This window comes from Procambarus clarkii, chromosome 8 (genome assembly GCF_040958095.1).
Source record: "Procambarus clarkii isolate CNS0578487 chromosome 8, FALCON_Pclarkii_2.0, whole genome shotgun sequence".
In the NCBI taxonomy this organism is placed as follows: domain Eukaryota; kingdom Metazoa; phylum Arthropoda; class Malacostraca; order Decapoda; family Cambaridae; genus Procambarus; species Procambarus clarkii.
In genome coordinates, this window is record NC_091157.1 from 50,470,332 (window position 1) to 50,497,334 (window position 27,003).

Below are 27,003 nucleotides of genomic sequence, written 5' to 3' on the forward strand. Positions count from 1 at the left end.
ACTGGTGTACAGATTCCTGAGCCTACTGGGTGTGTTGGCCTACCTCGACGACTGGCTGGTGTGGGCCCCCGGTCAGTCTGTGTATCAGCTGGCCAGGGATCTGGTTCTTTCCCAGTTCACTGGTTCGGGTCCCTGGTTAACCTGGAGGCTGTTCAGTGGTTCCATTTTAGGTTTGGACTTGGCAGGGCCTCGTTTGGGTCTCTTGGTGGCTCCCTGACACCTTCCGTACCCCAGAGAGTGGAAGGGGGGTTACCATCATAAAACTGAGGCTGGAGCAGCCAGCTGACCCAGTCTGCCTCCCCTCCCTAAACGAGGGGTAGAGTTGGGGTAAATTAATTTGTTAGTTTCATGAATTTTCTAACATTTGTTTACATTGTTGGGAAGCTCTTTTGGCAATTTTGAGGTCTCGTATCTCTTATAACCAGCAGTGGTCTGTTTTGTTTCACTGATTTTGTTGGTTCTTTCCTGATGGTGGTGGTGGTATGATTAAAATTTACTGATAAATTTGATCATAATGCCAATGATTTCTGTGCCTCTTTAGATGGGACCAGGTTCTGGCTCATAATCTTCAGTAAAAGAACTCCAACTGATGGCACATAGTAGTTTAGTATTACATCAACACTGTAGCTACAGGTAATCACTGGGCCTCAGCGAGAAATTGGCATTTCATTACATTTAACATTGGTTTTTAATACTTTTAACACTTAGAAAGTAATTACATATTTAACACAGATTTTATAATTATAATTGGGTGATGCAATACTTTCTTACGGTTGAATTGTTACTAGAATAGTAACCTTGAAAGAGTGGCTATCATCAAAATTCATACCTCACCTGTGTCAAAAATCAGTAAAAAATTATATTTGCATGCAAAAAGGAAGGAAAAGGCCAAAAACACACATAGCAATGTCTCTTCTGGCTTTGTACACTGTAGGACGAAGTCAGGTGGAGGAAGTCATTTGGTACATTGACATGAGATACAGTTTACTTATCCTTGATGGAGGGGTGAGTACACTCATGTTTAAGGTGCATGATTTTCATGTTCATTACTTCACCTTTGTTTGCAAATTTTGATGAATATCTCGCTTTATGTACAGAGAATTTATAAAAAGTCATTGAGTACTGTATATACACCTGTAATATGATATGCTCACCTCTATTTCATGTAAACCAGTACCTGGTGCAGCTACAAGGAACTTTCTTTCAACCCATTCCTCTGCTGCTGTTTTGTCTGGTAATGTCCAGAGATAGATTCAAACATTGGTGTGAACACTGAATTATGATTTGATGATAGCCACAAGCCATTACAATAACCTCATCATATAGTAAGCAATTATAAAAGGATTGTAGAATATTTCATGGGTGTAGGTTAACTCCAATACACCTATATAGCTGTATTATAACCAGATTTATAATACATCTATATAGCTGTATTATAACAAAATTTATCTAATTTGTATTAAAACCAGGCAATAATAAGTAAATTTGCAAGTGAGAAATAACTGCATTGGCTTAGAGGATCAACATGTGACAATAACTTAGCAATTAAGGGTATAATTTGTAAACAGAAGATTTTTTCAGTTTCCTGTTTATTTAAATAATGTATATGATATTTTACATAATAGTTTAATTTGTTTGTTTTGCAGGTTCTATGTCCCCTCCCATACATGGTATTTAGAAGTCAATGTCTCAAATTGCCACATGCTTGAACAAATTATAAACCGTGATACAGGAGAACGTCTTTTTCGTTGGTGCTTGCGATCCCTTGCCCTTAGTGCCAGATCTCTTCCAGCATATAACCCAGATGGTGGAGTATCCAATATCACCCAAGGAGGAAGTCATATTTTTAAAGAAGCGAGACCCTATTCTGATGGTTATTACTATCTCTTGGTTGTAACTGAAGGGGAGACTGGTATAGATATTACAATTCGCACCAAAGGTCAGTAGATACTTTTGTTTTTATTTACACATTAGTAGAGTGCAGAAGCTTTAGCTAATACTTTATATATAAACATATAACTCGAGCAATATGTATTGAAACTAAGGAAACGATTAACTTGCATACTTAACCATTTTAGTGTTGACTTGATTACAGTCATTAAGTGTTGCTAGATGTAGCATATCTAATTATTTTCTGGGAGGGCCATCTTAGTAGCTACTCGATGCTACAACACTCTTGTTGTCTCCTCTAGTCTGCCTGCTGGATTCAATAGTCTTTTACCATCAAGGTATGACATGTGTCATCACTGGACAATGGTGATGATTGTACAGCCGTCATGGTTGGCAGCCTATCAGGCATAGGTTGCAATGCAGATTCATGCTTCCTGGTTTTTATCCTTGAAAGTTTTTTTTCTTTTTTGACATGGGCACTGCATTATCCCATTAGGAGGAAATTTAGTAGTTGGTCATGGATACTTGTGCCAGCATTGCACCTTTGTTTTCAAGAGGCCAGTTCGTCTGGCATAGTCAGGTCAGCTTCTTGACCTCTTCTGCTGGTTCAGGCCCAGATGCACCTTTTGGCTGGGGATCTGCAGGAGCCAGCTGAAGAAGGATTTGCAACGGCATCTTTGGGGTATCCAACGTCTTGAGCTGAGCCTTCTAATAATTCAGTTTGTCAGGGACAGGAAGCCCGATTATATATATTTTAGGCTTGTATTGAGGTCTCCCCAAGGTTGAACCACTGACTCTGCCCTTAGGGTTAGGCGAACAGGTGCATTAGATGAAAGGAAATGCATCAAGCCATTTCTGTCCCACCTTGGAATCAAACTGGGATCCCTGACTGTGAGTCGTAAAAGAAGGCAACTGTACTTCTGTCTCCTCCACTCCCTCCTATTTCTTTGGAATATTCCAGGGGTTGGGTGCTACTTTTGGTAGCTCATGCTCTTATTTGGTTGACAGGCACCTTGTGGGGGCATTCTTCTCCTCTGAGGCAAGAGGTGCTCGGGGATTTGTGGTTGCTGGAAGGTAGGATTTGGTTGCCCTTTGACACTCGACAGTGTTTGGTACTTGGCCCTTAGAGTTTGATGATCTGCAAGGAGTCATCATTTTATCTTTCATCCCAGTTTAACCTAGATTCCACCTCCACTTCTTTAGCTAACACTTTTGGGAGGGTTGAGGGCTGGGTGCTCTAGTATTTTAAAAAATTTGGGAGGGATAAATAAGCAGCATCACAGTAAAAAAGGGCATAATAGTGGACGAATATCTGACAGAACCCCCCCCCCCCCTCCCCCCCAAAAAAGTTGCTCGTGCTGCCAACTTTTGGTGAGGAACTGTAACTAGGTTGTGATATCCTTGTGGTAACAGGTTACTTCCCTTACTTACCAAAATCCTTATGGAAACCTTGTTTGCAGGGTTTCAAATGTTTTGATGCATTTGCTTGTTTAGGACTGTCCTTTGTTTTTTGATGTTTTTTTCCCTCTATTCACATCCCTTCCCTCCACATCCATTCCTTAGACTCTCTGAGGGGGACTGGGGGCCAGACGCTGATTCTGGTCCTCGGTAGTTGTTCGTGGGTCATTAGTGGACTGGTATGTTTCCCAAGGCTTGGGTGTGTCCAAGTTGTAGCATCAGGAGCTTCTGAGGGCCTGTCAGAAAGAGTTTTCATATTACAATCAGTGCTGTATTTATTTTGCATATTTTACCATAGGTTATTGAAGATTTGAAGCTCATTACACACACAAATCACAATGGCATGATGCATCAAATGAACAAATCCACAAGGGCCGTGATGAGGATTCGAACCTACGTCCGGGAGCATCCCAGATGCTGCCTTAATCAACTGAGCTACGACATGGTCAAAAGAGTTGAAACCGAAGTTCTACTGAACTTACTGGATCCTGCAGCCTCTCCGAGGCACAAACCAGGGTTTTACACAACTCCTCCATGCACTCGAGCTATGTCAATAGCCTTTGTGATTTCTGTGTGTAACAAAGTAAGGGCTAAGAGGGAGAACGGCCTATTGACATAGCTCGAGTGCATGGGGGAGTTCTGTAAAACCCTGGTTTGTGCCTCGGAGAGGCTGCAGGATCCAGTAAGTTCAGTAGAACTTCGGTTTCAACTCTTTTGACCATGTCGTAGCTCATTCGATTAAGGCAGCATCTGGGATGCTCCTGGACGTAGGTTCGAATCCTCGTCACGGCCCCTGTGGATTTGTTCATTTGAAGCTCATATTTACAATCAATAAACTATGCTTGAAATGAAAAGTATCATCATTTATTGTTGTATTTCAGAATGCGGTAGTGCCTTCAAGAAGTTAAGGCCACACATTCGAGATGTAAAAACATCTGAATATACTGAGGTATCATCTAAACAAGAGATGGAGTTTGTTGGAACAGCTACACCTATAAATATCACTGTGTCAGTCTCAGCTAGTGAAGATTATAGTAACACACAACAAGAACCATCAAAGGTTTTAGACTGGGAAGAAGTGTGGCCTAATATCACTAATGAATCTCCACTTATCTTGTCCCACATTACTGATGAGCCTTTGCCACTGGATGTTGACCTTACTGCAGAGAGTCATCGGTGTTATCCTTTGTTGCCACTTGCTCGGATCAAGCATGCCAGTGATTTTACCGATACATTTTTGATACAGGTATACTTAACTACTTGCTGAAGTTTAATATAGTTACTAATAGTTTAATCTTTATCAATTGTACGCTGTATATTTTAGAGAAATCCTAGAAAGGTCAAGAATTATAAAAGATCATTGTTTAGGGATGAAAATCAAGAATAGCAACAAATGTCTCAATCTTTAGGCTTTGAAAAAAGAATACAAAATCTGGGTGGGTCCTCTCAGTGATTTTTGAGTTCTGAACTTTGGGAACTTCTAAACTTTGGTTACCACATCAGGCTAAAAAATTCATAAGCGCCTAACAAAAGCCAGTACCAAAATCTGGTCCCTATAATTAAGGTAACAGAAGTTGGGGGTTACTAATCACCACAGTAATCTGAAGGAAAATCTACCAGAAAGGTAGGAAGCAACAAAACGAGCAAATGCATGGATAAGATTGGCAACCCTTGCATGAACCATACTCTTGCTCACTGGCAGCACATAGCTACTTTCCTGTCAGTGCTTACGTATCAGTGAGAGAATGAAATCTAGATCTTTATGCCCAAACTTCTCGACATTTATACCTGGTATACCTGCTGTTTACCTATCGATGGTTCCGAGGATCAACGTCCCCTTGGCCTGGTTCCCTGACCAGGCCTCCTAGTTAGTGGTTTGGTCAACTTAGATGTTTGACGTGGCTGCTTGCAAGCTGATGTATGGGTCACATCCTACACTAATTTTTTTTCTCAATAAAAACACTTTCATCACACGTCTTCTAGAAAATCCTGTACATGTTTTCTAGAGGAGCCCCATGGTGGCTCCTAATAGCTGAGTGTGTTCCATACTAAAGTTACTCCAGTCATGGGAGTTCTATTAGGTCTACTGGGTACCAGAGCCAGAACCTGACCCCTCACAGAGGCACAGAGAGCAAGTGAAATTCCATCATTTCACTGGTAAAGCCTCCAGAAAGTTAGCAAAGCTTTACAGTCACTGCTGAGTTCACAAGACTCAAAAGGCTTAAAAGGATCAAACAACTACCTAAACAATTCAACGTAAACAAAATAATTTGCATAAAACTAGTTAGAACCTGTTACTACCAAATACCGCCATCAGGTGGCCCGACTTGGTTTAATGCCAGCTCGCGCTTCAGTTCTGTTGCTGATGCCTTGCCCAGAGCAATACAGTAGTGCTTCAGTCACCATCTTTCACAGTGGGTCTTGGTGCTTTTATGCTCAGTGCTGGTCATCCTAGGACTTGTTCTGTAATTACCTAAGTGCAATTACCAGATTGTAGTTACAGGATGAGAGCTATGTTTTGTCATATGATAATATGAAACTACTGTACTGACAATTTTGCCATCCACCACCTCATTTAACTGTCTGCAAAAGAAAACTTTTTAATATTTTTTCAGTACCTTTGTTCCCTAAGCTTGAATCTCTAATCTTTTCTGGGAGAGCCCCTTGTGACTCCCTGAAGCTACTGTGCTGAGAAGGTATCATCTACTAAGTCACATCAGCTATGACATTCTGTAGGCATACTGGGGACCAGCACCAGAACCTAGCCCACTTCTAGAAGTGCAGGGAACGGTGATATTTATTTTCGCCACCTCACTGAGGAAGACAACCAAAAAATCAGCGAGTCAAACAAACCATTTCTGGCTTCAAAAGAGATCGATACCTCAAAACCCACTTAAAAAACTATGTAATTATGTGAAACGAATTACCGAATTCTCTTGGAACCAGCGCAAACTTATTTGCCCAACCTCCCCCACTTATATGGCGGGGGGGTGGGGGGAGGTACTTCATTGTCAGCTGTTCAGTTTGTGGTGTTTGCCTTTGGTGGCATTTCCTGTACACTGTGGTTAGTTTGAGCTTAGTTTTGAGTGATTGGAGCTGCATGTGTGCAGAGTTACCTTCCCTGTGTGCTCCCTAGTTCTGTCCTTGCATTTCCTGGGTTATCTTCCCAGGAGTGTTTTGGAGTTGCTTCCTTGTAGGTCATCTTTGCTTGTGGTGATCCTTGTTCAGGGTGGGTCAGGTGGCTTGGGACTTTCCTGTCTTCACTTAGATCAGGTGCGACTTTGACTGGCGGCCACACTGGTGGTTTGCGCACTTCTCTCAGCACACCGAAGTCGGCCTTCACAGCCATGTGAATCAGGTTGTCAGTTTACTTTTAGGTCTGGTGTAGTGATCCCAGTGCCTGGATGTCCTGCTTGGTTTACCCTTCAGACCATGGAATTGCCCTGTGGGTTTGGTGGTCCTATGGGCCTTCTAACATTAAATCTGCTCTCACTTTGTGCGAGTTTGAGTATTGTTCATCATCTGTTCCACTGTGTGACAATCACATTTTCTGCCTCTGCTGCTGCCTGTTGGGTCAGTGGCACCTTTGACACAGAGTCCTGTGGGATTTGTTGGTTGCTTGCCTGCTGCAACCACTGCTGCTACTGCCACCTTCACCATCACTGCTACTGCTGCTCCTGCTGTCGCCTCTGCCACTGCTGCTGCCGTCATGGCCACCACAAGCAACGCTACTGCGGCTGCTCCCACCGTCGCTGCTGCCTTAGCCACTGCTGCTGCAGGTGCCGCTGTTGCTTTTGCTGCTGCTGATACCACTGCAGCCATTGCCACCGCTGTTGGCCTCTCCCTCCCTCCCTCCCTTCCGATGATGCTTAATCCCCCCCCCCCCTCTCTCTCTCTGTAAAATTACTTAAGTGTAATTTTTGCCTTCAAAAGCAAAAATTGAAGGCAACTAAGGTTGCTTTCAACATCGTTCTGACAGTTCCTGCAACAGAGCTGAAACCAATCGTATTGGCGTTTGCCATTCCATTGGAGACTTTCGGCACCACGGAGAGGGGGGGACCTGCTGCATGGGTGACAGCTTCTTCCCTGTATCAACCTACCCTGGCTTTGCGCCTTGGAGAGACCAACAACCAGAGCGCAGCGCCATAGTCTTCCGTGAATGATGGATGCCTACTAATTACAGGATGAGAGCTACAGTTGTGATATCCTACCTTCCCAGCACCCTTTGCCATATGATGATTTGAAACTACTGTGTGTGTGTGTGTGTGTGTGTGTGTGTGTGTGTGTGTGTGTGTGTGTGTGTGTGTGTGTGTGTGTGTGTGTGTGTGTGTGTGTGTATGTGTGTTGGGGGGGATGGGGATCTAACACATGACAAAAAATGAAGTAGACCCAGTGGTTAGCATGAATAATCATGCTATTCCACATTGATCAGCTTACTGCTGAAATTTAACCATGTGCTTAGAAACTTAGTATAAAAAAGGTTGTGTGTTCGTGTACATGGAAGCATTGGCTTCTCCTAATGAATCAATTTAGTATGAGCAGTTAAAGAGTAAAAATAAATTAACAGTGAAAGAATTTTTTTAACATAGCTCATATGCAAGTTTGTTAACCTAAAATAGTATTAATGTATTAATTTTTGTGATATAATTTGGTTAATTTTTTATTGCAAAGTTAAATATAGAATAATCTATTTGTAGCTGGCTAGTCGTTGGAAATACTGTACTAAATACACACATGATTTACAGGGGCCAGAATGGTATAGTACATGGTTGTCAGTTCAGAAAGACTTGCCTGTCTTCACATATCTAAAGCTTCTGCCCTTCACAGACATTGGTGGAACTTTGAGTATCAATTTACTCATGGATGAGCTGCTGATGGTGAGTAAAAGCAATTAGTTATAATATGCTTGTGCATATATTTTTTATCTCGTATCTTGTCAATTTCTTACAGATGTCAATTGCATCATCTAAAGGGTCATTCTGGGGAAGCCTACCAGTAGCTTCTAGATGCCATAACCTGGCCCCCCCTCACACAGAGGTAGGAGCAGGGAGCAAGTGATGATCTGCCACCCTACTAGGATAAATATCCAGGTTAGCGAATGTATACAGACAACTGTAAGGTTTACAGAAAACGAAACTGCCAAATAACTCCACAAGAGTTTCAAAACAAAACAGTAGATTCACTCAAAACTAGCTTGAAGCTGTTAGTACTGTACCAGTAGCCCCTACCAGGTGGCTGGCCCCAGCCCCACAGCCAGCTTCCTTGATCAGCTCTGATCATCCACCACTTTCTCACTTGTTTCAACTGTCTACCACTCCTTTTGTAAAAGTGAACTTTCTAATGTTATAAGGAAGCTTTATTTCCTTAGCTTGAATTTGTGACTTGTTCTTGAAGCCCCAGGTTTCAAAAATTCTTCTTGTCAGTTTTGTCGATTCCTGTTATTATCTTGTACGTATTGATCATGTCACGTCTTTTTCTTCTGTCTTGTAGCTTTGATATATATAACACCTCCAGCCTCTACTTGTAAATTCTTGTTTTTTAGTTCCAGAAGCCACTTAGTTGCATGTCTTTGCCCCTTTTCCAGTTTGGAGAAGGGCTTCTTGATAAATGGGCACCATACAACCACTACATATTCCAATTTTTGTCTCACAAATGTTGTGAATAATTTCTTAAATATTTAGCCATCCATGTATTTAAAAGCAATTCTGAAGTTGGAAAGTGTGACTGCCTACCTGTTGATGATTCTGAGGATCAATGTTCCCACAGCCTAGCCTCTGACTGGGCCTCCTCCTGTCGTATGATTATTATACAGGTATTCGATATGGTCCCTTTCCCCTGTTGTTAGACACCCCATTTTTGTCTTCTGTTTCCTTAGGAAGCTGTTATCTCTGTTCTGTTGGTGGCAACAGGATTTTTCTGGGGGAAGCCCCTTCTGCTCCCCAGAGCTATCCTGGCTGATATGTAAATTATTAGACTTCGGCATCAGTCAGTTCTAGGCCTACCAGGGACCACGAGCCAGAACCCGACTGGGCCTGGCACCCAGAAAGGTAGGCGTCCCAAAACAAAACCCTAATCTGGTTAAAACTACTACAGAAAATTACAAGTAAACAGAACTCCCCAATTGAATAAAAAGTAAATGAGCATGACGTCACACTTGCCGCACCGCTTGTCTGCGCAGCTCCCCCCTTCCCGTGAGGGAAAAGGGGGAGCCCCAGACCTATCGCACTGGCTATCCACCTGTCAGTTGTCAGCTGATGTGATTGTGGCTCGGTCGTGTGGCTCCAGCTCCAGATTCTTTCTGTTTTGTGCTTTGCCTTGTGTCCAGTACTGCTCTTACAGTGGTGTGTGAGCTGGGAGTAATATTCTCAGGTACTTGGGCAGCAGGTGCTTAGGGTTCCCTTCCCTGAGTACCCTGTAAGTATCACCCTTAAGGCTTGGTGTTATTTTCCACAAGTCACCTTGGGGGTCTACCTCTGTTGGTCTTTTGCTGCTCTGTGATTGACGGCCCCGGGTGTGTTGGGGGGTTTTCTTCCTTGTTTACCTTGGGGGTTTTCTTCCTTGTTTACCTTGGGGTAAGTGGTAGTTTTTGCACTGGTAGGGGTGTGGGGTACTGTACAGCTAGTTTTCACCTATTACAGCGGCTGGCTCTGTCCCTCCTAGATACATTGTCTTCTTGCGGGTTTTTTCTTATCATTTTTGTTTGTGCCTTGTAAGGAGGGGGGGTCTGCTTTTGTTCCCCTACCCCCCAGTTATCTTAGGGTCTTGACCTCCTGTGTTCGGTGGTACCCCCTGCTTGGCTTCAGTGATGGACACATCCCAGGGGTTCAGTTTTGGAAGTTTGTTTGGTAGACTTGGGTGCCGATTAGCAGTACCCTTTCTGGGCTTACCCTTAGCGATAACAGTCTAGGGGCCCTGGCAAACCCCTCGGGGGCGCAAGGCATCCAATGGATGCGACCCCTGGGTCCCCTCTCGCCTTGTGCGAGTTTGAGGGTTGCTCTGTCCTCTTGTTTCAGGGCGATGCTCATTGTTTTTGCCTCTGTCGTGTTGCCTGTTGGGTCGGTGATACCTTCGACCCGGAATCCTGCGAGCATTGTAGCTTGTTTGTGACTCGCTTCACCCAATCCCCTGATGACACTATCTGGGTGCAGGCGACTCAGGCATTGCATGCTTGTTTTAGGTTGCTGCAACGTGCTAGGTTGATTGCTCCCCCAAATGCCCTAAGGGTGCCTCACTCTGCTTGTAGGGACCTGGACTTGAGGGTGTTGGTCATTTTGGCCTTGGTTCAGTCCTTGCCCTCTCATTCTTCCCCTGCTGTGGTTCATTTTGGTCCCCCTTTCCCCCTTGCTTCTGGCAAAGGAGCGTCTGTGGGCTTCGGGGTTGGGGCGTAGCTTAGAGGATTCTGAGACTCGGGCAGTTTCGGGGGTTGCCCCTTCCGGGGTGGGGACGGAAGTATTCGAGTCGGTTCCCCCAGCTGTTGCGTATGGGTCTGACTAGTGGGTCCCACTTCCTTAGTGTTTTGCGGCTGCCCTGGCTTTTTTGTTTTGAGGCCGGGGCTTTGGAAGACAATTCGGCCCCATGTCCTGGTATAAAGGTTCCCGGGGTTGGGGGGGCTGACTTGTGGGGCCTTGGGCCCCACCTGGATTTTTTTACCCTTTGAGTGGGGGTAAGAAACTCCCCCACTCCATGTAACATTGCTGTTACATGGAGTAGGGGTTTTCCTCCCCCCTTCCCTTCTACGTACGAGTTGGTTTTGGTCTTGGCCCCTCCCAGGGTTCGGTTTCGTGTCCCTTCGGGTCCGTCGGTTCCGTCTTTCCTCTGGGTAATTTTAACAACATTCTTATCTAGGACAAGTATTCTTCTACATCATGTCACACTCATATAAGAATCATATCAGGATTCTGCATGACTCTTGGTCACGTGTGCCAATGGGCCCATATGTGCCTCCGTGATTTTGTGCTTGATTATCGAGGGTCTCTAAGGTTCGAGCAGAACTTCGATAATTCACATATTATTGGAACGTCTGTCGATTTCCAGGGCGGATTACCTCCAGTCCTTTCTGGGACTCTTTGGTCCTCTTCCGTACTACTTATTCTCTTTCCATACCATATCTAGTTATTTTCTAATCACATCTTCTCTCCATCATCTCTCTCGTCAATGATAATAATCGTTAAATAAACATTGTCGGCTAACCTCCTCGTGAGAAGGGTTGAGCCAGCTCGGACCTCATGCGTCCTGAGCATGGCCCAAGGGAGATCGTTTGTTTATGGCCCGTGTAAACAAGTTGGTGTTCTGCAACCTTTATCACGGGTAATACGCCACACTAACTCATCTTATCTCTCCAGTCATAGCCCACTAAATACTGGGGGAGTTCTGGATTTTATATATATAGGGAAAATTCCTAGTTCTTTTATCTGAATGTGTTTGTAGGGTGGCTCAAAATGACGCCGCCTCTGCCTCTACTCTACACATATTCTTATCCTACTGCATACGCAACTTCGAACTTAATCCACTTGCGATGCTCCCAGTATATTACACGGCTGTGCTGTGTCGTGCTGCTGTAGTACGTACCATCTACAGGAGAGATTATATGGTCTGGTGACACCATCAGCTAGGCGCTGGTTCTCGATTTTTGGATGAGTGTTGGGTATTGTTTGTGGTATGTTGATTGGCCACTTTGGGTACATCTTAACGTAACCTTAATATGTCCATATATATTGTTATTCGTTACACTGTGGGGCATAGCCCCAAAATTCGGTAACTTTTTATTTACTTTTTCAGCGACTGAATCTTTTTCTTGCCTCTGGACACTCATTCATTGACCGTCATTCAGTGCCTGGCTGCACCCTTGTATATACAGTGGAATCTCTGTATATATAGTTGATCTTGAACATTACGTTAGCACTTGCTACCCAAGTCATTTTAGTTCATCATATTGATTATACTCTCTTGTCTCTAGTTGCTGGTATGTGGGGGGCCATGTTTAAGATCTTTTCATTTCATTGCATCTTTAAGTCTTTCCTACCTCTATGCTACACATTCTTATGTATATTAGTCTGTGCATATTGGCTATACTAATGATAGTGCTAGGCTGGACTATGTACATGTTCAGTTTCCTGATTTTGCACTGACCAGTGTTCAGTTCTAGTGCTGAGTTCTTTCATCATCTTGTATCACACTACTGGCTGCTGTGTTGCAATGTCTGCAGGTGGATGTCAATTTCCATTCACCACTCCTGCCGCATACAGTTCATTTTCATTGGGACGGGGGAGCTAGGAATTACGGCCCTGGCTACGGGTTTTTCTTTGTGTTGGTTTTCCATACGGAACTTTTTATTTTAATGCTGTACAAGTCCTACGTAGTTCTCCTCATACATTCATCGGCGGCGTGTGCATCGTTCTGCCCTGCTGGGGCTGGTTGCGCCGTTCCTGCGGGATGCGGTGTCACTGTTTTCACTTCACGTCTCACGTGTTGGCTCATGATGCTCACTTCTTCCTTGGCCTGGCCCCTGGCTCTTCGATTTTCGTCACCATTTTGTCCTTTCTGTTTGCGGGGTCTGCGGTTGGGCTGTTGCTGCAAGCGGCGGCTTCTCATTGTCACCTGTTTTCGGTCTTGTTGGTCCTTCAGGGGTCCCAGGGGGGTGGGGGGGGGTGTGTCTGCTCGCCCGGGTTGGTTATTCCCAGATCACTGGGTTTGGGTTCCTGGTGCCCTGGCGGACATTCCATCTGGTTCCCTGACAGCCTTGGTTTCAGGCGCTGCTTGCTTGGTGTCCATACCCAGGGGTTTTCCCACGGCTCCGCCTCTTTCAGATACTCGGTCCAGTCTATTACGGGGCTGGTTTGGTCTTCTCGAGTCCTCGTGTCTGTTGCTTTTGAATTGAGTCTATCACCACCTGTTTGGTGATCAGGTGACTTCGTTGATGATGTCCCACCTGCGTGCTTCGTTGAGATGGCAATATGGGGTTTCCTGGCGGTCCTTCCTTTTCTTTTTGTCTCTTCGTAGGTGTTTCAGGACCGTCTTCGTATGCCACATTATGTTGCCTCGTATCGTGTGGCGTATGCAGAGTCGCTACGGCTTGCTTCCAGTTTTGATGTTCTTTCTACACCGTTTCACAAGCTGTCTAGAGCGTTGTTCCCCTCCAGCCTGCTCCTGCGCTGTCTGAGCCGTCCTGGTCTTTGGACACGATGTTCTTATCTCTTCCCCTTAGTTGGTTGTGGGCCCCTTTGGTTCCGGATTGTTTCTCAAAGGTGTCTGCTCCTCTAGGTTCTTGTGTTAGGTTTGTTGCTGCCTTTCTTTTTTTTCGGGCGAGTTGGGTTGGCTGTTTTTCCGGAGGGGTCCCTGGGGTTGTTGCTTAGTTGGTTTTGGCTGGGGGTGCATCTTCTTGTGTCCGGTTGTGGCTCTCAGCCATTGCCTGCGTGCCATGGTTTCTGTGGCCCTGGACATGCTTTGAGTTGCCTGGGGTTCCCTTTGTTCCTTTTCTGGGGTTCGGGTCTCCCGGGTCGTCCGCATGGTCCTTTCGGTGTTACCTGTTGTCCTGCTTTTGGGTTTTAGGTGCAGGGTTTCTGCCTCCTAGGTTTGTCCCTCTTTTGTCCTTGGCTTCGGGTAGGCAGCTCCGAGGAGCCGAAGGGGCTTTCCCTTGAAAACCAGCGTTGAATGTGATGAAATGCCATTTTCTGGGTGAAACCCAGAGGATTCCCGGCAACCCTCCCTCCCTCCTGATCGTTGAGGTTTTTCGCGTGTTTTGACATCCAGCTTCGAACTGACAGGTGGATAGCCTGCACAATGGGTCTGGGGCTTCCCCTTCCCAATCCCTGGGAAGGAAAAGCTGTGCAGACAAGCGGCGCAGCAAGTGTGACGTCATGCTCGTTTGCTCGTTTTTCAAGTGGGAGTTCTGCTTGCTTGTTAGTTTTCTGTAGTAGTTTTAACCAGATTAGGGGTTTGTTTTGAGGCGCCTACTTTTCTGGGTGCCCGGCCCGGTTGATGGCAGGCAGAGAATGCTCCAAACACATGTGCATTTTTGTAGACCATTGCTCCTCGTGCCGCTCTGAAAGGGCCAGGTTCTGGCTCGTGGTCCCTGGTAGGCCTAGAACTCCATTCACACTGATTGATGCCAAAGTCTAATAATATACATATCAACTTGGATAGCTCCAGGGAGCATCTGGGTCTCACCCAGAAAATGGCATTTCATTACATTCAACACTGGTTTTTTTACCATGTAACCTGTAGGTGACTGGGTGCTAGATGCACATTTGTCAGCCATGATTGTTTACTTCAAACTGAACCTACCCACAGCCTTGGGGACGTGCTACGAATTATTTCAAAGATGTCAGATAATCACTGGAGGCCTGTGACGTCTGTTTGCTCCTAAGGTTACTGCACGAGAGTTTTGAATCTTATGTTTTATACCAACAAACAACTCATCTTGGTGAATGCACCACCTGTCAACCGAGATATCTCGGTTGGTGTACCACCTGTCATCCGAGATATCTCAGTGAGTGCACCACCTGTCAGCTGAGATATCTCTGTGAATGCACCACCTGTCAACCAAGATATTTCAGTGAGGGCACTGCAGGGGTTTAGGAATGCATTAGGTTAGCTATATTTACCATATACATGAAGTTTCAGATATAAGGAAGAATTAAGTTTTTAAAAAAATTGCATAGAAACTTCTTTTTCAGAATGCAACCCGTGAGCTTATAACAGTTGTGGGATGTGTAAGAAAAGGTCGCCCTCCAGAGGTTAGAAATGGCCTTGTTGTGTGTGAGGAAGAGCAGCTCGCCCTCAATATCACTTCCTCCTCTAGAGCCAGTGTAGAAGACTTTATACTTATACCATTTCCAGAACCTGATATGTGGTTTTTGGCTCTTCAGAGTATTTGTTACTACAATGGGTAACTATATTTTTATTACTGTAATTTTGATTGGAAGGAGATAGTGTATCATCATTATATTGCACATTTATGTCAGTACCTATCAATTAATATTTTCCCCAAAAGGTCTTGGGAGATGTAATCAATGCGAACGATACACAGATAGGAAAATTTATTTTATTCTCAACTTGTATGGAACAAAAGAAAATTAGTAAATACTCCCAAATTTTTTAAACATTTTATAACTGTGAATTATTCACTAAATTGCTTATCAGGGTGACACCTCTCTCTTTATCTCTTTCTCTGTCTCTGTCTCTCTCTCTCTCTCTCTCTCCAGTTACTTTTTAAATTTTCTGTGTAATTATTCTCTGCTAATTATGGTTTTAATGGTCTGTCATTGAATGTCTTTTCTTAATCTACAACTTGAGACACAGGCTACTTTTGTATAGTGTCTAGGAGTTAAATAGCCCTAAATGCATTATGTGAAATAGTCATGCTCTATGTAATAGGGATTTATATAAGGATCTCTCTTCCTCTCATAGTATCAGGACATTGTCTGGAGGCAATTTTGTCAAAAACTTCTCTGGCAAACCTTCCTTCAGTGGAGATACAAGATCAGTCCAGGTCAAAAGTAAAAAAAAAACAGTGTTGAATGTAATGAAATGCCCCTTTTTGGGTGAGACTTAGTGTGGCAGTGGCTCCCTGAAGCTGTCTCTCGTATGACTTCCCAATACTTTGCCACATCAGTCATAGGAGTCTTGTTGGCCTACCAGAGATCAGAGCCCCCTCAAAGAGGCAAAGGGAGCAGGGAATTGTTACACTCACGTTGGCAATATAGTGGACACAGCAAACCTCCAATCTGATGTTAATTATGTCTTTCAATAGGGCACAGAAAATAACATGATTTTTAATGAGGATAACTTCCAGTTATGTGTACTGTACTATGGAAAAAGGAAAGTATCAAAACAGAAATCACATATAAAACAGTCAAACCACACTATTGAAAGAAAAAACACTAAAAGATTTAGAAGTAATCATGTCAGAAAACCTTTTAAAGAACACAACACAGTTGCTGTCACAACTGCAAGAAAAATGACAAGTTGGATGACAAGAACTTTCCAAACAAAAGATTCCATGCTAATGATGATACTTTTGAAGACTTTAGTGTTCTATAGAGTGGAATATTATTGCACACTAACAGCCCCATTCAAAGCTGGAGAAATTACTGACCTGGAGAAAGTGCAAATATCCTTTATCATTAGAATCCACTCGATAAAACATCTAAATTATTGGGACCGCCTAAACATTTTAAATTTGTATTCCCCGAGTGCAGGTGGGGGGCAGAGAGAAAGAGAGATAATAATTTACACTTGGAAAATATTAGAAGGACTGGTTCCAAATCAGCACACAGAAATAAGACCACGTGAGACCAGAAGACATGGCAGGATGTACAAAATAGCCCTACTGAAGAGTAGAAGTGCGGTAAGCACACTGAGAGAGAACTCGACCAACATGAAAGGCTCAAGACTTTTAAACACACTTCCCCTACACATACGGGACATAACTGGCTGACATCTCACTGTGTTCAAAAGAGAACTTGACATGCACTTTCAAAGGATACTTGATCAACCAAGCTGTCACTCAGGTTGCAAGCAGCCACTTCTAACAGCCTGGTGGATCAGACCAGCAACTAGGAGGCATGGTCAGAGACTGGGCAGTGGGGAAATTGATCCCCAGAACCTTCAATAGGTAGGTAGGGTTGATGAGTTGGGACAGGGTTTAGCTCAAGATGTTACTCACCCTTATTTGGGGGTGACTCGTTCCACTTCGGTCACAGAGGCAGGTGAACTGCCTAGTCCTGCTGAGGTTTCCGTACTTTCTGCCTTCCAGCCAACTTCTTTTGAGGCCTCTTCTTTAGACTTCACTTTTCTATCCAGTTCTGGTCATGGACATCCCCGGAATCTTCATGTATGGTTTCTGTGGCTTGGGGGAAGTCCGATAGGGAAGGCAGTGGGTGTTCTTGAGCCCTCGTTAGACCTTCATCTCCTCTGGCGAGGATCTTTTGCTTTAGGGGGAGAGGGTTTCATATCTTCCCTCCTTGTATGAGTTTGACTTTAATGCGGCTGCCCCCAGGGTTCGTATCCATTTGCCTCTCGGCCCATCAGATGGCCCGTTCATCAGAGGCTCCGTTCATCTTGGAGTCTTCTTTCAGTGGCTTGGGCAGATCTCTTCAATTATCTCCTGCGAGCCCTGGAGTTTGCCTCTATGGTTGATCTCTACATCTTTTGAGTTTGGGTCATCTTCGCCTAACTGGTTGTGTTATGAGGTCCTCGAGTCTTCCTGGCTAGTGGACAATCCTCTTTTTATTTTTTCCTTTAGGGCTTTGATGGAGCATCTGTCATTTCTGCACACTCAAGTAGCATGAGGTGTTGACCATGTTTTAGGTGTTTCTGGCAGGAGCTGCTTGTAATTCCCTGAAACTGTTTCCTGAGATTCGTGAGAAACAAAACCTCAAAAACTGCCAAACAACTCTGCAAATGAGTCGCACAGAACAAGTGATTTACTCAAATGAGCTCGAAAGTTGTTAATACTGATTACTACTGCCAGGAGGCTTGTTGCCAATTCCCAGCCTGCCAAACAGAACTCCTGCAACTGATGTGACTTTGTAGTATGGAACAATTTCAGCGAGATAGCTACAGGGATCCACCAGGCATGTTTCAGGAAGCCACTGATGGGACCCATCAAGAGAGAGGGATTTAAATATATTCCACCTGAGATTTGGTTTTCTTGTCCAAGATTGGCATCTTTTATGATAGCCACATGCCAAAGTGCTAATAAATGTATTAGCACATACATATAAATGTATACATACAATGTATACATACATATACATACATACATATACATACATATACATACATACATATACATACATATACATATATACATATATACATATACATACATACATACATACATACATACATACATACATACATACATACATACATACATACATACATACATACATACATACATACATATACACAAGAGGTGTCACATTCTTGTATAGCCACTAGTGCGTGTAGCGTTTAGGGCAAGTCCTTAATCCTATGTTCCCTGGAATACGACCCCCGTGAAGAATCGTTTTTACAACAGAGTACCCATTTTACTGTTGAGTTAAACAGAGGCTATAGTTAAGAATTTGCACCCAGTAAATCCTCCCCGGCCAGGATACAAACCCAGGACAGAGCGTTCGTGAAATGCCAGGCGAGCGTACTAACCACTATGCCACGGAGACTGGTGGATATAGGATAATGATAGGCTTAAAAAGGCTTAAAACGTTCTTCTGTTTAGTTTGGAAATAGGGAAAGAATTTAATTTTCACACAGTTAAGTCAACTTTTTGTAGAAGGATTTCTCTGGTTGAATGTGTCACTTTTACATAAGTGTATATAGTGTCCTTATAATGTGCTATTTACAGAGAAACTAATCAAGATTTCCGTTATCTTTTGTAGGCAGAAGACTCCATGCACTATAGAACAAGTGATGGTTAGCATTGACATCCGCACTCAGCCATGCGTATTTGCAGGTGAAAGTCCATGTGGTAATCATGGTTTGTGCCAAGAGACCCACCGTGGTATGTTCTTCTTTACTAGTTGTGTAAGTATTATAAATAAGAGTATCATGTGTTGATAGAGTAATGACCTAATGATTTGTAAGTATGTGTTAGTTTTGATAGAGGCCGACAGACTTTGCATAATTCATTAAGAATTCCATATAAGTAGTCTCTATATTTTTGTCTTTTTTTTGGGGGGGGGGGGCACTCCTCTTCACTAGCTTTCCTTAGCTTAAGCACTGGCCATTTCTGGTCAGAGTAGCCCTGCCTAGCAGCGATAAAGACCTATATGTGACCTTTCCGTGTTCCACCTATGAAGCAAGGAGCATTTGAGAATCAAAAATCATTACACTACTGAAACAAACCATCCTTAAAGGGAAAAAAAGAGGACACATCCACATACCGAATGACTAAAACAAAACTCTTAACAACTACTAAACTATCATTTCCTGCAACTCATGCTATCTGTACCAGATGGTGGGCCCACCTCACTGAACATCACCAGGGACCAGATTCACGAAGCAGTTATGCGAGTACTTACGAACGTGTACATCTTTCCTCAATCTCTGACGGCTTTGATTACATTTATCAAACAGTTTACAAGTATGAAAACTTCCCAATCAACTGTTGTAATTGTTATAAAAAACCTCCTGGTACTTCAGATCTCATTAACTGTTTAATAATTGTAAACAAAGCTTCCGAAGATTGAGAAAAGATGTACAGGTTTGTAAGTGCTTGCGTAACTGCTTTGTGAATCTGGCCCCTAGTCTGTTAATGCCTCCCCTGCAGCTAAAAATTTGCCTCTCCTCTGGCTTTTCAGGTCTGTGCAGGGGTTATATGCTATGTATGTTTCATGCACTTGTGTGCTGCTCACACTGTGTCTTGGACTGCATTCAGCCTCGGCTTCTGATGTTGATATTGACTGTTCATCAGATATCTTCTATGAGGCATTTAGTTCTCTTCAGGGGTGACTCCTCTTGTATTGACTCCAGGCTGGGTATTGCTTTTGGACTCTGTTGCTGGGGGAAAACATATTGCTTAGGTTTTGTCTAGTAACATAGTTACTGTTTACTAACACCTGGCCATTATGATCAAAGTCTGTGGTGCTTTGTATCAGCTCATGAGAGGACGTGGCACATTATGCCATCTCAGAATTGCATTGGGAGTGGCATACAGAGATCATTTGATTGTTTATAAGTACTTACGCCCTCCCTCATCTCTTGGAGGCTTTTTTTCAGTGCTTGTCTGCCGATTCACAATCTCTCATGCCTGATTGCTTGTTTGTGGTGTTTTAGTTCCCATGCATCAAGGATATTTTTGCCTCTGTTAATTGCTGGCTAGATCATGAGAGATTTTCCCACGTAGGTCTGGGTAAGACAGCTATGTCCCTTGATTTACCTGGTGGCAACTTTTGTCATGTGCAGTGCTGAATACTTAGATAGGAGACTGGGATTCCTAACTCTGGATATCAGCTACTATCACCAAAATGTGACAAAACCATATTTATTGAATGCTAAGCCATATAATAATTTCCTTGCCACATAACAATGAAAGGCACTAAACATTTGCCATTTTTCCTCTGTTACTGGGTGGATAGCAGATTATGTCTGAAGTGATTTACTGCTTTTGGCCTTTGATTAGGTAAAAGATTTTCACGAGCACTCATTATTTCCACTTTAGATTTTAATAAAATATTAATATACAGTATATGTTTTGTATTTTGAAAACTAAAAATATGTATTTTTTCCATTGCAGGTTTGTACAGCTGGTTGGCAAGGGTGGGGCTGTGAAGATGGACAAGCAGCTCAGGGCTGGAATACTGTGCTCACTGGCCTCTGTTTGCTTACCATTAGCAACATTTTCTTTTTGCCTCCAACTATTATAGCTGCACGTAGGCACCTATACTCACAAGCTCTTTTATTCACAGCCACTATGATAGCTTCTGTATTCTACCATGCTTGTGACAATGAGGTGAGTTTGACATACTATTATATATTGTCCTTGGTACTAATTTAAACTTAATGTTACCTGTCAAAAATTAAGCTTTTTATAGTAATGGCAAAAGCCAGCATTAAATGTAATGAAATACCAATTTCTGGGTGAACCCCAGTGGCTCCCTGAAGCTACTATAGTCTGAGATGGTATCATCTACTAGGTCGCATCAACCATGGAGTTGTATGGGTCGATTGGAGACCAGCACCAGAACCTGGCTCCTTCACAGAGGTACAGGGAGTGGTGACATTTATTTTTGCCACCACAAGGGAAGACAACCAGAAAGTCGGAGGGTCAAAACACACCACTGTTGGCTTCAGTAGAGAATGAAGCCTTGACATCTGCCAAAAGAACTCCCCAACTATGTAAACCAATGATCAAATACTCTCAGAACTAGCACAAGCTCATTTGCCCCACCTCCCCAACTTGTTTGGTTGAAGGGGCGAGGTAGCTCACCACCAGCTGGAGTCCCAGCTTCCAGTTCTATAACTGATGTAGTGGGTACGAGGTCACCTCTCTTCCATGCTTGCTGTAGTGTTCTACATGTTCAGCTTAGTAGTTGTGTTTGCTCTTTGTTGTGTTTCCTGTACACTGTGGTGTAGTATGAGCCAAATTTTGTGTGTGCTTGGAGCTACATGTACATATGGTTACCTTCCCTGTGTACTTCCTAGCACTGCCCTTGCAGTGCCAGGGAAGGTTATCTTCCCTGGAGTGTTTGGGAATTGCTCCCATAGAGGTCATCCACTCGTATGGTGGCCTTCACCAAGAGTGGGTCAGGTGTCTTGGGACTTTACTGTCTTCAGTCAGTTAAGGAGAGTCTTTGGTAGGGAGGGTGCACTGATGGTTTATGCACTTCTCTCGGCACACTGAGGTTGGCCTTCACAGTCATGAGAAAGAGTTTGTGTCAACTTACTTTTAGGTCCGGCATAACGATCCCAGTGCCTGGGGTGTCTTGCTTGGGTTTTTCTCTTTAGGTCCTGGAAATCCTCTGTGGGTTTGGGGATCCTGTGGATAGTTCTCCCTGAACCTGCTATCACTTTGTGCAAGTTTGAGGGTTGCTTGTCATCCATGCCACATGGCAGCATTCATTCCTTCTGCCTCCATAATGCTTCTGGGGCTCGGAGGGAGTCAGATTTGAGGCCTTGGGTTGCTTTTGACTACATGGTTCCTGGTTTCCTCCAAGGAGGGTCTACTTTTGCAGGGGGAGGGTTTTTTTTTGTATCATCGCTCCCTCCCTGTGTGGCAGGAGGATATGAAAATTCAAACCATGTGTGTGCGGTTCGGTTATGAATACTGTACTGCTATTATCAGATTCCTGTCACTAAATCATGAATATGAATAATACTCAAGTTTATTTTCTAAAGGAACATGAGGTCCCATTTCATGATGCGTAGGTGCATGAATCCGCGGCTGTGTGCTATGAATGTCTGTCTGCTGTCTCCCACTGTGACCATCATAACCAGCACTGTGTTCACTGATAACTGAACCTTGTACATAGTTTTTATCACCGTTATGATCTTGTATGACACTATCAATGCAAAAAATTGAAGGTATTTATTTATTCCATATTAAGTGATGCTCTGGGCACAAGCTGCATGTTGGTTCTGTAACCTGCTGCAACATGCTCTACCCATGGTTGCCCTCTCAATAATTAGGTCCTCACACTTAGGAGGGTATCCCAAAAATATATTTCAAAGATTGTGTCTGTTAACCAGAGGCATGAGGCAGTAACTGCGAGCCCTGGGTACGCGCAGTACTTTTAAATCTTATGAGGTACTCAAAATCATCTCTATTTGACTTGCTCAGTAGGGTTAGATATGGCATGAGCATCCTTGTTTAACATTACGAATATGTGGGGTGTATTGAAAAATGTTTATACAGTATATTATATATCTTGTTAAAGCAAACACACAATACAGTTTCATCTGGACAATTCTTACATTAGAATTCCTTACCAAATCTCAATATGTCGAAGTATTTTCAGTGTGAAATAATGTTGTTATATGAATCATTTGTTTTTTCAATTATGATATAGACTGGCGTTTAATTTATATGGAATTAAAGTACTGTACATCACAAATCGGCAAATAGCAGTAGGTCAAGTTGATCAATTTCAACTGATGGTGCCCACTGGGAGGGAGTCACCTTGGACCCATCAGACAGAGGCATTTCATTATAATCAACACTTAAAATTGTTAAGAACTCAAGCTTTTAAAACCTTATATCCATGTGATTGTGACAATTTATCTTTTTCTTTACAGGTAGTTTCATATTGTGTGACTAAATATGAGGTGTTGCAGTTTACAGACTTCTTCTTCTCACTACTTTGCTTCTGGGTCACAGTTGTTGGCCTTGGAGGCATAGATGAAGCCTATTGTCCACTCTTGCATACTTTGGGAGTTGTTATTATTGCTCCATCCGTCCAGAACAGCCGCACAGCTCTCGCATCATTTACTCTACCCATGGCTTTTGCAACTGCTGTACCAGTATGTATTATTACAGTTTTATATGATATCTAAACATTGCTTGTGATTTATTGAGTAATTTCAAGGGGTATTTATAATTAATATTTCTGTGCTGATCCCTTCATTAGCTGTCTAAAGCTCATGTCCTCAAAAATCAGGCTCCTCGGACTTCCTGGGAAGTCTCGGCAGTTCCCCTGAAGCTACAACACTAGAGGAACCAAGCCTTAGGAGATACGGTACTAGTATTCACAAATGCTCTAAACTTTCTAACAAATGTGATCTAACATAAGCCTACCCCCCCCCCTTCCTTTTATCTTTCTTCTTTTTCTTTCCCTTGTTTTTTCTCTTATGATCCCTTTCTTATTCCTATTATTACCCCCTTTATTACACCTTACCTTCTATTCCTGTTGCCTTGCTTTTTCTTCCTCTAAGAGTTCCTTCTCCTCACCTCTTTCTCTTGCCTATTTATTGCCATTGCCTCCTTCCTCTCATTGTAATTGACTTGATAATGGTTCAGGATGGACCGAAACGTCGTCGTCTCTTCACTTTCTAGTGATGATTTGATCAACATTTTTCATCCACGTTATTGTGACTCCACATCTGCAAGCCTTAGGAGGCATTCCAGACCTTTTGAGACCCATGAGACTTTACTGGGAACTTGGACTGGAATCTGGCACCCTCTACAAGGCAAGGGAGCCTGGAGATCATAGATCAACAAAAAAATTAGATACATCCAACCAAAAAACAAAGGTACCACAAAACAAGCAACTGGTTGAAAGGAACAGCAATATGGATGAATATAATGCAAACATTCATTACCACAATAAAGTCGCCATTGTGATGTGCTTTCCTGCTGACAAATGGCAGCACAAGCAACCCAGTCTCTCATCCAGACAGCTAGCTCATTCATGAGCATTGTGTGACCAGATGATGACCCCTCTGGTGGGTCCATCTCAGTTTTATACTTACAGATAAGTAGTGTTGACCATCCTGGAACCTATTCTGGATAAAGCCATTGTTTTGTGTTCATTTTATTGCTTCATGTGTGTGTCTTATGCCAACCATCTTGTGGGTGGTTCGCACAGTCCCAACCCAGAGTTGTGGTGTATATGAACACATCGAGTGACAGGGAAGGATGGCACCACAGAACTGAACCCTGAAAAGCTGGAAGAGATGGTCAGCAAATCAAGTGCCATCAAAGGGTGGACAGTGCCCAAACCCAACGATCCTGTCAATGTGTTTTGGTGCTTTGTTTTCATGAACCAAGCTGTTATTTTGTATATTTTTGTCTGCTTTCTTGGTGAGGGTGGTCATAAAAATCCTCTGCTCCCTGTACAACTTTGATGGGGACAGGTTCTGGCTCTATTCTCCAGTTGGCCAATGAGTCCCCTATGATTAATGTGGCTAAATATTGGGAAGCTATATTAGCAGCATAGCTTTAGGGAATCACCAAGGGACTCCCCCAGAAAAAATTATACCCCTAGCTGGCAATCGGCCTCAAATAATAAATTATTGGTTGAAAGTTATAAAGTACCCAGCCCCCATTTGCCTATTTGTAATAAGTCAATGCAATATTTTGTTTCATATACACATTAGTTTGGTAACTAATGCTCTTGCATATTTATTTAAATTAACAAAGTTTTCAATGTAAGAAATAAAGTATTTTCTTTCAGCTGTGCCATATTTTGTATCAGCGGTGCCGCAAGGGTGCCTGGCCATCTGTTCAGCCAAGACAATTGCTGTCTCGAGTTGTTGGCATAAGTCTTGCACTTGTGGGCCTTTTCATGTTTGCCTTGATACAGACCAAGGATAACTATAAAGTAAGAATTTTTGTAGTTGAATTTGAGAGCTTTAAGAAATTATGATCGAGTTAATTATGTTTAAACTTCAAAATATTAGTAATAGTTGAAAATTTGAAATACTGTATATGTAAATATAATTTTGTAAATATAGCTTTTAAATTTTAGTATATTGTACATTAATATAATGTAGAGAAATTCTACATGTTTGAAATAATATAATCTTTTACTTACAGTATGTACACAGCTGTTGGCATGTTGTCATCGCACTTTCTCTTGTCTTCCTACTTCCGTCCCGCAGCCCATCTGACCAAAGCTACAAAGTGCCCAGCTCGGTGATAACACACTTGGCTCCTATAACTAGCGATGATGCTGAATTAATTGATGTTGGGGAAACAACAGTAGATTATACAGCATCATCTCCTGTCTTCCATGTTACCTCAGATGTTGACTTTCTATTAACTGATAATGAAGAGGACTATTACAATTTAGATAAGAATACTCAGTAGCTTTAAATATCTTTCATGAAAATATTTTTTTTTATAGGTTGATGTTTCAAGCTAATAAAAAAAATCATAAATGATAATACAGTTCAAGAAAAAGTTTGTAATTTTTATAGTTCTGAAAGTGTATTTCTTAACTTTGTCAGTGCTGTATGTACAATAATTATATTTTTTATACTATTTTATGGTGCAAAACTAATGCATGCTTAGATGCATCATCTTTTTAAATGTAGTGAAATATTTATTAGTGAGTGTGAATGAGACTATTTGGTCTATCTGTATGTTAGTATGTTTCTTAGTTTTATAAAAAATGAATGAAACTGGTCTGTCTGTATTTGTTCTCAGTTATATACTAAATGACATAAAGGAGAGAATGGATGAGATAATTTAAGAAGAGGGGAGGTATGTGAGGGAGAGTGAGCAAGTGATCTCATGTAGTGTGCGGCATTACAGGAATAGAGCTGTTATTATAGTTTGTAATTGTCTTTGTGTGTGCACTTTTATTATCTATATCTGTAAGAATGATTTTATTACAATTTCTGGTGAAGCCCCTCAGTAGCTAGGACTCTTAGATCCACACTGCACTAGAGAAGGCCAGGACTAGCATCTGGCTAGGCCTGGTGGTAAGGGGAGCTAGTCCATGAGGTGAGGGGAACTGAGTGGTCACAACACTGCACTACAGAAGGCCAGGACTAGCATCAGGCTCTCCATGAGGTGAGGGGGAGCTGAGTGATCACAAGTGGCGTGATGCTCAGGTAAGCAAATGACACGGATAAGATCTTTTGATGAAGCTGAAGTATGAAATATTAAAAAAAAAAAAAAAAAATTTATTAATTCATCTTACTTATAAAATAGGAAGTAGTAACAAAATATTATTTTAACTTACAATTTTTAAACATTGTTTAGTGAAATTTTTCTTGGCTTATGAACAAAATTGTAAGTGTGCACAGTATCGCATCATTTAACGTCAAATAATTATCTTAAGTTGAGTGTTGTCATAGTGATGCTATCTCTTTCAAAATGAAATCTAACATTTAAAAACTTTATACTGTATCATTATTATTTTATTATATTATTCAAAAATGATAATGTCATCATTCAAGCACTTACCAATAAAATAGCTTGGCTAGGTTGATTGTGTGTATTTGTGTGTGTAATTATGTAAGTGCAATTACTACAGTACTATGATAACGAGTTTAATAGTCTACAAAACTGTGAAACAGAAAAAGATTAGATATTTATTTACATATATGAATTTATAATAGAATTTAATGAACTGGTAATGCTACAGTGCTGCCGGCAGCATTAGTAGTAGTAGTAGTAGGTTAGGGGGCACCTGGGACAATACTATGTTTACGTTGTCCAAATCTCTAGCAGAATTAATTATATTCAGTGATGATGATAAATGTTGT

At 42.4% G+C, this 27,003-nt stretch overlaps 1 protein-coding gene across 2 annotated transcripts in view; it reads left to right on the top strand.

Annotated features, from left to right (window-relative positions):
- The window catches only part of LOC123759691 (post-GPI attachment to proteins factor 6), a 36,679-nt gene extending 10,262 nt beyond the window's left edge, over window positions 1-26,417 (top strand). For both annotated transcript variants that reach the window (XM_045744915.2, XM_045744916.2), the window contains 9 exons: window positions 1,647-1,939; window positions 4,230-4,594; window positions 8,094-8,225; window positions 15,024-15,235; window positions 18,732-18,876; window positions 20,588-20,803; window positions 23,086-23,310; window positions 24,963-25,109; window positions 25,325-26,417. In XM_045744915.2, the coding sequence (XP_045600871.1) occupies window positions 1,647-1,939; window positions 4,230-4,594; window positions 8,094-8,225; window positions 15,024-15,235; window positions 18,732-18,876; window positions 20,588-20,803; window positions 23,086-23,310; window positions 24,963-25,109; window positions 25,325-25,597 (2,008 nt within the window). In that variant the 3' untranslated portion in view covers window positions 25,598-26,417. The remainder of the gene's footprint in view (window positions 1-1,646; window positions 1,940-4,229; window positions 4,595-8,093; window positions 8,226-15,023; window positions 15,236-18,731; window positions 18,877-20,587; window positions 20,804-23,085; window positions 23,311-24,962; window positions 25,110-25,324) is intronic.
- Window positions 26,418-27,003: the final 586 nt, after the last annotated feature.